Raw genomic sequence first — 13,403 nt, forward strand, 5'->3', positions numbered from 1 at the left:
ATATTTGCCCTTGTGTTTTCTCGGAAAAACAGATTTGCCCTTAAATCAAATAAATCCACAAAACTATCCTTGGATTTTCAATAAACCTGCAATTATACCCTAATCTGACGGAGCTGCTAAACGGCGATGACATCAAACCTTCTTATCTCCAGAAAAACTTCAGAAAAGAACAACCAATCACAAACAGAAAAAATATGCACAGTCAATTTCGATTAAAAGCAAGTTATAAGAACAGATTGGTCAAAAATCATTTTCATAAAAGCTCAATCAACCTAATAAAATGGCGTCTAAACCTCCTAACTAATCCAAAAGCAATAGCAATAGAAAACAATAAGAAACCAAATGAATTTTGATTGTCGTCTACCAATTTTTTTGGAGACAAGAAGGTTTGATGTCATCGTCGTTTAACAGCTCCGTCAGATTAGGGTATAATTGCAGGTTTATGGAAAATTTAGGGATAGTTTTGTGGGTTTATTTGATTTAAGGGTAAATCTGTTTTTCCGCGAAAACACAGGGGCAAATATGTGTATTAACCCCTTTGGAAATTGTCGTCTTATTATCCACTACCAACTTACCTTCTCTGTGAAGTAGTCTTTTGACTTCCATATTCCCACTTCACTTCACTACTTTCTCTCTTTCTCTCCCTCTCTTCTTTCTTTTCCCTGCAATGGCAACTACTCCTCGCGATCACATTGAGCATATCAGGAAGACGATCTTCTCCATCGGAGGAGATGTAAATCCACTGGCTTCCATGCTCGACAATGCTGTCGCATACCTATCCGCTGAACTATATACAAAGGATGTCCACTTTCTCATGGAACTCATCCAGGTTTTTTTCTCCTTTTCTATTCTACGTGTATATATAGTTACATGTTTCTTTGACCACAAAAATTGAGATTGTAGGATAACTAATTGAACTCAGAGAGAACTCTGCTCTTTTCATTTTTACGTTTAGTGTTATACATGCATGTAGCCAAATGGTCTTTTTGTTTTTTACTTCGTAAATTGAATTTTTGTTGTTCTTCATTTCAAGTGATCGAGATTTCCTACAATATTTTTCTCTATGTCATGTGTTGATTGAAAGCAAGAGTAAGGGCAAAAGAAATTTCTATTGAACGGTTTTTCAAGTGATTGAGTGATCATGTTGCTATTTTACTGAAGTTACATGAAATTGAAGAAAATATGATGTGTTTGTCTTTCCTCTTAAAGACTTGTTACAGAGCCTAAGTGATGAATTTTCCCTTGCAGAATGCAGAGGACAATGAGTATCCCGAAGGGGTCGATCCTTCGCTAGAATTTGTCATCACATCTCGTGACATAACTGCAACAGGTGCACCGGCCACATTGCTGATTTTCAACAATGAGAAGGGTTTTGCGGCAAAGAATATCGAGTCAATTTGCAGTGTAGGAAATTCTACTAAGAAAGGCAACAGGAAAAAAGGCTATATTGGGGAGAAAGGTATAATTTCCCTATGAAATATGTGAATCTTACTAGTTGCTGATGCTTTGAAATGTAGTACGTCTATATCGGAATGTTAGCTTGTGATATGATAAAACACAATCAACTACTATAATTTTGGCTGAAGCCAGGTCCTGTTGTATAGATTGAGGATAGGAAAGTGAAGAAGAATCCAAGCTTAAGTGCTAGGGCTTGATTTCATATGCTCTTTGGACACTTGATTGCTTGTGTTTCATCTGTATCATGTAGGAGTAATTTATAGTCCTGTGGATTGAAGTTTGACTGTCAAAATATAGGGCAACAATGGATTATGATGAAGTTACACAGTTGTTCCAGTTCAATTTTAATGATCACCAGTCATGAGACCATTATAGCTACTGGCATTTTTTCTATTTACTTCTATATTTTCACTTGCTTTGTTAGTTAGATTCAAAGAAATGCATGCTATGAGACTATGAGTCATTTGCTTTCTTGTTCTAACAGATCTTCTCTTATGCTGATTTCAGGAATAGGATTTAAGAGTGTGTTTCTCATCAGCCCACAACCTTACATATTCAGTAATGGTTATCGAATTCGCTTCAATGAAAAGCCTTGTCCCGAGTGCAATCTTGGATACGTCGTTCCTGAATGGGTTGAGGAGAGTCCATCCCTTGCTGACATACATAAAATATATGGTTCCAGTTCCTCCGTTCCTGCAACAACGATTGTATTGCCTCTTAAGCCAGACAAGATAAAAGCTGTGAAGCAACAGCTTACAAGCATTCAGCCTGAAGTTCTCTTGTTCCTTTTAAAGATAAAGTGTCTCTCTGTCAGGGAGGACAATGAGGATCCCAGACTCAACAGTGTTAGTGAAATAGCTATTACAAAAGAGACGAATTTTGTAACAAGAAAGAACATTGATGCAGAATCCTACACTCTCCATCTGGCTGCAGAGGAAAATGGTGACATGTCTAGACGAGAATGCACCTACTATATTTGGAAGCAGAAATTTCCTGTCAGAGAGGAAAATAAAGTTGATAGAAGAAAGGAAATGGAGCATTGGACTGTCACTTTGGCATTTCCTAATGCAGAGCGTCTACATAGTGGAATGGGCTTACCTGGGGTTTATGCATTCCTTCCAACAGAAATGGTCACAAACTTTCCTTTCATCATTCAAGCGGATTTTATTCTATCATCATCAAGGGAGACCATACTTCTGGATAATACATGGAATCAAGGTATTCTTGATTGTGTGCCGTTGGCTTTTGTTAAAGCACTTGAGGCTCTAGTCAAAACTACAGAAGATGCACCAATCTCTAGTTTGCCTCGAATGTTTGAGTTCCTGCCAGTCAACACTTCTCCTTATCCAAAGTTCAATGCTGTGAGGGAATCTATAAAAGCAATGCTGGCTGAAGAAAATATTGTTCCATGTGAGTCATACTTGGAGCAGAAGTTCTTTTATAAGCCAAGTGAAGTTGGTCGACTAATGCCTGGATTCTGGAATATATTGAAGAAGGCAAGGAATGAGGGAGTGAGCTTTAATAGTCTTTCAATTGATGATTGGCATGTTCTGCACTCCTCATTTGACAAACCAGAATATAACCAAATACTGAATTTCCTGGGAGTGGAAACAGTTAACAGTCAATGGTATTCAAAGTGCATCCAGAGTTCTAATCTTGTTAAGGGAGTCTCCGAGGCAACATATGTGGAGCTTCTCATGTTCCTTGCTGATAATTGGCAGGCGAAGTTTTCCTGTACAGACATTCTGAAGATTCCACTTATAAAATATGTGGTTCATGATGGGAGCATTTATTTATGCAGTGTCTATGATTCAGGAAAAGGCAGTTTATCTCTTTTCTCTGAAATTATCTCTGGTAAGGAACCATGGTTGGTTGATTGGAGTAGAGAATTTAGATGTGCAGAAAATATGTTTTTCCTTCCAAGAAGTGTGCAGCAAGCTATTCAGTTATCTTCCAATACGCAAGTTTTATGGGATTGGCTTCGACATCATGTCAAACTTACAACTTGCACAGTATACGATTATGCAAGATTGATAGTAAAGAGTAATCTATTCAATAATGACCAAAAGCTTGCAATTGCCTATGCTCACTTCTTATATAACTCGTTCTGCTCTGGATATCTGTCAGAGGCTGAGGTTAAAACATTATGCAGGATTATGCCTCTTGTAGACAACTATGGGACTGTAGGCACGAAGCGCAGTGCAGTTCTTGTGCCAGCAAACGGCAGCAAATGGGTGCAGCTGATAGGCTCAAATCCCTGGAGAAGAGATGGCTATGTTGAGCTAGGAGAAGAGTACACACGCCCTGCAAGTTATGCTGGTCAAAACACAAAAGGAACCGAGCTTATAGGCTTCCTGCAAACTCATTTAGGTCCTGCTGATATTCCTCGTATTTCTCCACCAAACTCTGGAATTCCAACTGTATCTGGACCGCTTACTAAGCAGAATGCGTTCTTCTTGTTGGATTGGATTAGGAACTTGAGGCGTGGAGGTTCTCTCATTCCAGAGAAATTCTTGAACTGCATAAAGAATGGTAGTTGGCTGAGAACTACCATGAATGGATCATCTGTTTACAGGCCACCAGCACAGTCATTCCTGCTCAACTCGAACAAGGAAGACTCGCACTGGGGAAGTATCATGCAGAATGGATCGGTGCTTGTGGATATTCCATTAATTGATCAGAGCTATTATGGTGATGCCATTTATGGGTACAAAGAGGAACTGAAGACTATGGGAGTCATGTTTGATCATGGACAAGCATGTGAATTTATTGGAAACCGTCTCATGGATTCTGCGGCTTCATCTTCCTTAACGAGAACGAATGTCATTTCAATGCTCAGTTTCATTAAATTTTTAAGGAAAAGTCTTCTTTCTCCTGAGGAATTTATTCGCAGCATTAGAGGAGGAAGTTGGCTGTGGACAGTACATGGTAAGAGATCTCCTATGGGATCCGTTTTGTATGATAAAGAGTGGGCAATAGCAAAGCAGATAAGTGATATCCCTTTCATCGATCATCAACATTATGGTGATGAACTTCTCTGTTTCAAGACAGAACTTGAGTTGCTTGGAGTCATTGTTGGCTTCCGTAGTAATTACCAGCTGGTTGTTAACTGCCTGAAATGGCCTTCAACTATTTGTCTCTCAGCTGAAGCTTTTCTTTTGATACTGGATTGCTTACGTCATTGTGCATCTGCTGATGAACTTGTCAAGGCGTGTAAAATTACAAAATGCGTGAAGACTAACCTTGGTTATACATCTTCAGATAAATGTTTTCTGTCTAGACCTGAATGGGGCTGCCTTCTAGAGGTTTTTGGTGATGTTCCAATTATTGACCATAATTTCTATGGAAGCAGCGCACTTTCTTACGTACAAGAGTTGGGGAAACTGGGAGTAAAGACAGACTTTGAGGATGCTCGCGAAGTGTTTATGCGCACTTTTAAGTACCGAACATCATGGTCAACCTTTACAAAGGAAAATGGTCTTTCTTTTCTTTCATGCTATAGAAAGCTGTGTCAGACAAATCTTAAATTTACTGAAGACAATAGAAAGTGCATCCGTGAACAAAGGTGGTTGAAGACTCGGCTTGGTGATTTTAGATCTCCACAGGATTGTATTCTGTCTGGACCTAAGTGGCAGCCAATCTCTCCAATTACTCTCCTGCCCTTTATTGATGATAGTGACGATTGTTATGGTAAATCAATTCATGAATACCAAAAAGAACTCAAGAATTTGGGCGTGGTCGCTGAATATGGACATGGTTTTAAATTTGTGATTGCTTCTGTCTACTTTCCGCTCGATACTAGTAGCATTACTCCTGCAAGTGTTCTCTCATTGCTGGAATGCATACGCAAGTATTTGGAAAAGAATGACTCGCTTCCGGAGATTTTTATGAAGAAGGTTTCTGTCAAGTGGTTAAAGACTCAATGCGGTTATAGAGCCCCAGATAACTGCTGCTTGTTTGATTCCAAATGGGGTAAATTTCTGAAGCAGACTGACGGGCCTTTCATTGATGAAGAATTTTATGGTTCTGTCATCACTTCTTACAAGAAAGAGCTTAGAGCAATAGGGGTAATTGTTGATGAAGAAAAAGGTTCCCCGTTGCTTGCAAGACATCTGGAATCTCATTCTGAACTTGCCTCCATAATCAGAACATATGATTTTTTGCGAGAATACCAATGGAAGCCCCAGTCTGAAGCTGCGAACAGGATATGGGTTCCGTTCGGAAGTGAAGATGGAAGGTGGGCCAATCCAGCAGAATGTGTTCTGCATGACAAAGACGGTCTCTTTGGTTCAAGGTTCAATGTTTTAGAGAAACACTATGAGCTTGGATTACTCAATTTTTTTTCTACAGCTTTTGATGTCAAATTCTCTCCTTCCCTTGATGATTACTGCCAACTATGGAATGAATGGGGAAGCGCAGGACACGAATTGACATATGCTGAATGTTGTGCATTCTGGGGTTGCTTTATCAAGCACAGGTCCTCGAAATACGAGGCAATTCTAGCCAATGACTTGAAAAAGCTGCCTGTTGTTTCAGTATCCGGTGAAATCTTGTTATTTAACAAGGTTGATGTTTTTATAGCTGATGACCTTCACCTGAAGGACCTTTTCGACAAATTTTCTCCCCAGCCGATGTTTGTTTGGTATCCTCAGCCGAGTGTTCCTTCCTTGCCTTGGAACAAGTTGCTTGACGTGTACAAGAAAATTGGTGTCCGCACCATATCTGAATCTGTTGAGATGGAGCGACTCTCTTTACAAGATGGGGCTGAACTCAAGCAGGTTAGTGCAAGCGATGTTATGATCGGAAAAGAGCTGGTCAGACTCATACTTGGTTTTCTAGCCCACCCTTCTCTTAATATGGAAGCACAAAGTAGGCACGAATCTGTGAAGTGCCTCCTCAATCTTACTGTCTATGAGACCATGGAGCCAATTAATGTGAGGTATAGTATAAGACTCTCCTCCGGTAAGATTGTTGATCCAAGCGCTTGCCGGATGTTACGGTGGGACAAAGAGAAACAAGAATTCTTTACGCAGAAGAAGGATAGCACTGGTGGACAGAAAAATCTCATTGAATATGCAACATACTTTTCTCAGATGATAGCCGAGGGAGTATTATGGGAGAAAGAAGATGATATATCCACACTTTCCGAGCTGATTAAGCTGGCTTTCCTGTTGAATTTCGATCAAGAAGCAGTTCAATTCCTGATGAAATCGCAGAATCTGCAAATATTCGTGGAGGACGAGGAGTTCTTGTCTGCTGTCTTCCCCTCTGTGTAGGTAATCTGAATTTTAATGATATGAACAACGTAAATCTTAGTGTTCATTTGCTTTTCAGTTAGGAACATGGTCATTTGATGTTTAGAATGTTGTGTTTAAGAATGTATTAATTGCAATATATATCATCTTATCGTCTATCTCGCATTTTTCTGAAACAAATTGCAGAAAGATAGTAGCCTATCGTATCATATATATGTTTTAAAGCCATTATACATGGGAAAGTCTTCAAGCATTGAAGGATTACATATTTTGATCACTGCTAATTACAGTGTGAAAGCATGTAACTAGAAAAGAAAATCTAAATCGAATGGTGTTTTTTCTGACGGAGAAGAATAGCGTCGTCTTTAGGGGCGGTGCTAGATGGATTGTAGCATGACCTTACACTCAACAGTTTCTTTACAGACCTTGCTCTTCCCTTTGGTATCATATTTCTTAATCTGTGTACTCTCCTTGATTTCTTCTTTGTCTTGCTTGCTGAATCCTAAAATTAATCACAAGATACAGAAAACCAAATTAACAATAAAATCTAAAACATCCATAATAGAATTAAGGGTCAAAATCGCCCAAATCATCAAAATCGAATTTAATGTATCTATTTAGGCAGCGTTTTGACCTTTAATTCAACAATAATTGAAGGCAAACATGTATATATACCGAATTGATGGATTCAGCGTCAACAGAAGAGGAGCGATCAATTTGTGATTTTTTGTCGAAGTCATCTTCGTTATCAGAATAATTGTCTGCTTCAATTTACATGCATAAACGTTAATGGTGAGAAGCAGAGAATTCAAAAAAAAAAAAAATCCAGTGAAATTCTGAAACAGAAAAACAGTTACCATCGTCATCTTTATCCGTCAATGAATCAATGAAATAGAATCTGAAACTTGGAGAGCCTGGATACAAACAGTCATCGCTAATTCTATTACCGATAGCGGACATATCTACTTTCACATGCATATCCTGCTTACTTCTCTGTTTCAACATCCTCTCCGGTTCATTTCCCGGTTCCGGTACTACAGCCCTTGAAGACCTCAGCGGCGGTTGAGCTTCCTTCGCCGCCTTCTCACCATCATCATTAGCTTCCTTCTTCTGGATTAATTGATCAGAATTAGGTTGTTGATGATGAGCTGAAATATCATCGTCAGAAATAACAGCATCTTTGAGAAGCTCTTTTTTGGAAAGATCAGTAGCTAATGATTTAGAAGAAACAATAATTCGTGATCTTCGTTTGAGTTCATCGAACCTCCGGAGAAGAAGAGGGCGTATCTTCGCCGGTATAGAATCTGCGTGAGGGTCACATTTTGATCCACTACAACCCATTTAGAGATTAATTAAATGGGATGAGATGAGAGAGTAAGGAAGGAAGGAAGAGGAGGTAAGGAGAATATGGAAGAGATGATCCATGATGGCGTGATTATGTAATACTAGTTTTGAGTTAGTTTTAACATATTAGTTGTATAGTTAACCATAATTAGTTGCATTACATCATTTCCTTGCTGTTGTTTAAACTTCGTCTATTGTTTGTTTGTTTTTTACGTTTTACTTAATAACTGACTCTTTTTTTGAAAGGGTCAAATTTGGTTTTACTTTATATTTTTGGAGGTTAAGTTTGAAATTCTTTTATATCAAGGATGGAGCGATAATTATTGGGTTAGTTTTTTTAGTTGTGTTGCGTCAATTATTAAGTTGGTGTCAAACCCTAAATCAATCAATAAAATATTCGTGTAATAATCGTACAAATTTAAATAAATTAATGACGATTTTTGTATACTATTTGCTTCTGTACTTGTAATTCTTACAATCAATATGTTTATAACTAATATATAATTTTATTATATCTATTAAAATGTGCCTCCGTGAAGTTACTAAAACTATCTTTCGAACATATTTCTTTTTAGTTCTCCAACTAAGCAAAAGTAGTCAATCCTAACTGGCACTAGTCTCGCTGCCGGTGATTGGTCTTTAACGGATCCAACTATTGGTGGTTGTGAAGAAGATTTCTTTACATCGCCGTTGGAATAGGAAGGTTCACTCTGCACTCCCTATTATTCATACTCATTAAGCAGCTGTTCCTGTTAACGAGTAAAGAATAGGTCAGTGGTCAAATAACAAAATTTTGGATAGATCAGTGACCAAATAGTGTTTTAAGCCTACTTTATTTTTTATAAAGTAAGATAAAATGATATTTAAAATAAAAAAAAATTCAATCGCATTTGCTTATAATTTTACTATTTTTAATCGTTAAAATGATATATAAAATATAAATAATATAAATAATAATTTTAAATATTTATATCATTCTTTTAAGTTTTTTTTGAGAAAAATGCTTGTATTTCTATTATATGATAGAAGAAGTATAACAAGCAAAATACAAAGAATAAAACTTTACATAAGTAAAGGCTAAAGCCAATACAAGATCCACGAAGGGATGAAATTAATATCATTCTTTTAAGTTAACCTATAAGTTTTAATATCAAATTAATATAAAACCCAAAATTACTTATTAATTATTTAATAATTATTAGGGTAAAGTTCAAATAAAACCCATGTGGTTTTACTAATTTTCAGATAAAGGATTGTGATTTACTTTTTTTCAAAACGAGGACTGAGGTTTTCAAATTTAGCAAAATAAGGACTTTTTCGATTGATACAATTAAAATCACCATTGACGATTTCAAAAATGACATATTTTAAAAACTACTAATATTTTAAGCAACTTTAATTCTTCAACTTTTTTATTTCGAGATTATTTAGATGATATTTGGTAAAGAGAGAGAAAGTTAATGTTTAGAGAGAGAAAGTTCCAAAAAAGATGATTTTCTAAAATCGAAAATGTAGTTCCATAGAAAATATGGCATTGAACAACTTTAATTCTTGAAAATTTTCATTTTCAGGTCGTTAAAGATAGTTTTAATAGCATTATTAAAAGTGTGAAACCTCAATCCTCGTTTTGACAAAAAGTAAACATAGTCCTTTATCTGAAAATTAATGAAACCACAGAGGTTTTATTTGAACTTTACCCTAATTATTAACCTATTAAATTCGTTTTGGATTCGTATCACATTATCGAATCATGTATATAATTTTCGCTTGTAGCATAATAACGTAACGTTAATTTTATTTTTCATGGGCCATTAATTTTCTCCCACAACATAATACAGTTATATTAATCCAGAGAATTTCTAAGTTAATTATATCAAGTGTTGAATAAATTTCTAATCATTTATTTTCTATTACATTACAGCACTGCATGTCATGGATAATGGCCTCACAGCCGCCGGCTGCGATTCTGCGGAAGTGCTGTCGTGAAGGGATTAATGTCCATAATTAAATTCGAAACTATAACAACTATTTCTAGCTTTAGATATATAGTCAAATAATATATGATTATTCTTAATTATTGAAACTTGTAATTGCATTACAAATATTCTACATTTTCATAACTAATTCTTTAGGCTAATTCAGTATGCTAATATTATACTCCCTCTGATCCATAACAGAAGTCTTTTTAGAGTTTTTTTTGTTCCACAATACATGTCAATTTGATTTAATCTATATAAATAGAATCATTTTTACCCAATATACCCTTATTTAAATTTGCTTTTACATAAGTGGTTCATTAATTAAATTATACAATTGTCCACTACTTCACCACTTCCAAGGTTTTATCATTAATTAAATAGATGTTGGAGAGGAAAAGAAGGTTTACTAGGAAAAGAGAAATAGACTGTTTAGCTTCCCAAGTACAGCCACCAAAATATCTTACGTAAAGGCAGAGGGTAATAAAGGAATTTTGAATAAGTTTTAAAGGCATTCTTAATCTTTGTGCAAGAGTCTAAAACGACTTCTAAACTGGACCAGAGGGAGTATATATGATTGAAAAATAAATAAAATTAATTGTTGGGCATGGAGCTTATCTTTTATAATTATTTTACTTTTCATCTCTCTTGTATTCTAATTAATGAATTTCATGCGCGGAACATTAAATAAGATTGGTTTAAGTGGTAAAAGTCTTTAATTACTTAACTTAGATTTTAAATTTAATTGGATTTAACTATCAACTTAATCTTTAAATTCAATTAATTCTTTGGAGTAAATTTCACCTATGGGGTACAACCTTTATCCTATTTCACATTTTCGTGTATAACCTTCAATTTGTCTCACTAATATGTACGAATTTAAGAGTGGCCTTCCACTGTGGTGTACAACCGGTGAAAATAACCGGTTAACACGAAAGTCAACATGCCATGTCAGCCATTTGATCAGTTAAAAAGTAAATATTTGACCACTTAACATGAAATTACATCTATACCCTTTCTTCCTCTTTTCCATTTCAATTGTTCTCTCTCTAACTCCATTTCTCCATTGCCCTCTTTCCACTCCTTTCTCTCTAACTCTCTTTCAATGTCTGGTAATTATATATTCCATCACAAATTTGTTGGTCCCTTATAACGTGACAAGTTAGTTCCAAGGGGGGGATAGGAACTATTTAAAAATTTTGTCCGTTAAGGCTGACTTCTTTCCCTATAAAAAGGATTACACAGCGTCACTAAGTAGATTCAAGACACAAGCTTAGTCAACTTGTGACTAAGTCTGCTTCTTTACTTGAGTCAGGAAATAGCACTTAGAGTCTATTCCTGAACTCAGCTTCTTAGTAAACTTAACTCAGCGTGAGTTCTTTACTTAGTTACTTTTCACAGCAAGCAATATATATTAAAGGAGTTTAAAGGTTGGAAAGATATTACTCAGCAGACTTATCCTGGTTCGGCCTCTCCGCCTACGTCCAGTCCCCGGAACTCGTTCCGAGCTTTTTGAATTCTCTACTGAGCTCTTTAAAGGTAGAGCATGAAACCTTTTACAAATAGAAGCTGAGTATAACAAGAGTACCTTCCTCTATACCTCTACTCACTCCTATATCTACGTTGAGTACTATAACCGAGTACTCAGCCTCTCCTTTCTATTCTTCTAGAAATGATAAAGTGTTTGTCCTAAACAACGATTGCTAAGACACTTTAGATGATTGGAAATCACTCTAGACTTTTACACAATAATATGGAAATTGGTGTAAGGTATTTTCTTTGCTTTTCTCACAGAATCTTCGAGTATGGATTTGGTCAGCGTTTCGACTACTTGAAGTTCTGCATCGATTGAAGCAAATGGATGGCCTTTATATAGTGACACTTGAGGCACCTGGTCATTTCGAATTTCGAAATAACCGTTGGAGGGAAACGGCTTCCTGTCGTTGTCACTCTGGGCGTGCTCAGCGTCGTTGGCCAATAGGATTCTTGCATCTTCTGTCTTCGTCAGTCTTCGGCAGAATGTTTCGCCATTTAAGGAAAAGTCCACGAGACAGCTTTCTGCGCCCTCTGAACTTTTCTCAAAGTAGAAATACTTTGTCTAGAAGTTGAACATTGCCTGCCGCTGTCCAGACTGCTTTGTCGTCCAACTCATCAGCTTCTTCTTGATGCTTTTGCCACGAAGGCTTCTCGATCCTTCTCTTGCTGAGTCGTCGTTTTAGTTGATACGGCTACGTTTTGAACTCTTAGGCCGAATGGTATTGATGTGTTGACTTAGGCTTGACTTCCACTTTATGGGCCTTTGGGCTTTTTAATCTTAATGTCTTATACACAATTAAACTCAACATTAAACAAACACATTAGTGTAATAAATCAAAGCATTTAAATTTAATGTGTTAGAATATTTTTATCATCACTTAAATACTTTTGTCAAATCAAAATCATGTGGAAAGGTGTTTCAACAAACTCCCCCATTTTGATGTTGGCAAAAATATTCAGTCGACGAACTCAGTGTTGAGCTCCCCCATGATAGTTGACCTTATTTTATCAAATAACTCCCCCGTAAGGGTTGAGCTACAGACTTAGTTTTACTTTAAACATTTCAAGGTTTAATTGAGTAAGTCTAAGATCAGTTTTCAGAGATAGGTCAGCTCATGGAACATATTCTATTTAACTCAGTTTTACGCGGAAGGTTTAAATATCAGAGAGCGCTGAGTAAGCTTTGTTCAATGAGTTTTAGTTAAGTGGACATATAAGAAGTGGTCAACATGTATGATCAACACAGCAGACATATCATCATTTAATATAGACAGTGTAGCACAGTTGATTTAATGAAGATGCGTTTTAACAAATTATATCAATCACTTAAATAAGCATCACACAAGAGTAGTCAGTATGAAAGAGATAGAGATGCATATAATTTGTTTTGAGTTTAAAGTCAGCACAATAGAGTTCACAAATAAAACATAAAGGTTCAAAGACTAGCTATCCTAGCTACTTTTGTTTGCCCTTGCCCTTGTGTTGCGGCTGACTAACTGAGGCTTGCTGAGTTCTTGGGGCTTGTTCTTTCTCCCCCGTTTTGCCATCATCAGGTTTGGGAATAAAGGTGGAGTCAATTGCAGCTTGAGTGAGGCGCTGAGAAAATGCCTTCAGCTTTCTCGTGCTTTCATTCATTCCGTCGAAAATTGGAACACCATCATCCATAATGGATCGAGGAATTCCTATTGATGCAGCACTCAGCATACTTAAGACAGCGACTTGAGACTTGCCAATCCAGTGCAAGTTTTCAGTGAGCATGGCAAAGGCTTGATGAAACATTTTTAGCAAAGAGGAGTCATAATACTCACGCTGAGCGTTGATTTCGCGCACATTG

At 36.7% G+C, this 13,403-nt stretch overlaps 2 protein-coding genes across 2 annotated transcripts; one reads left to right on the forward strand and one right to left on the reverse strand.

The window, feature by feature from the left end:
• The first annotated feature begins 626 nt into the window (after nucleotides 1–626).
• LOC136227907 (uncharacterized) lies at nucleotides 627–6,872 on the forward strand. The gene is made up of 3 exons (XM_066016707.1): nucleotides 627–829; nucleotides 1,249–1,459; nucleotides 1,966–6,872. The coding sequence occupies exons 1-3, from the start codon at nucleotides 668–670 to the stop codon at nucleotides 6,732–6,734; spliced, it is 5,142 nt and encodes a 1,713-aa protein (XP_065872779.1). The 5' UTR covers nucleotides 627–667; the 3' UTR covers nucleotides 6,735–6,872.
• Nucleotides 6,873–6,883: 11 nt separating this feature from the next.
• On the reverse strand, nucleotides 6,884–8,144 carry LOC136227926 (uncharacterized). Its single transcript, XM_066016729.1, has 3 exons — nucleotides 7,571–8,144; nucleotides 7,389–7,474; nucleotides 6,884–7,215 (listed from the first exon to the last, which is right to left on the reverse strand). The coding sequence occupies exons 1-3, from the start codon at nucleotides 8,052–8,054 to the stop codon at nucleotides 7,033–7,035; spliced, it is 753 nt and encodes a 250-aa protein (XP_065872801.1). The 5' UTR covers nucleotides 8,055–8,144; the 3' UTR covers nucleotides 6,884–7,032.
• Nucleotides 8,145–13,403: the final 5,259 nt, after the last annotated feature.

The sequence above is a fragment of the Euphorbia lathyris genome, chromosome 1 (genome assembly GCF_963576675.1).
Source record: "Euphorbia lathyris chromosome 1, ddEupLath1.1, whole genome shotgun sequence".
In the NCBI taxonomy this organism is placed as follows: domain Eukaryota; kingdom Viridiplantae; phylum Streptophyta; class Magnoliopsida; order Malpighiales; family Euphorbiaceae; genus Euphorbia; species Euphorbia lathyris.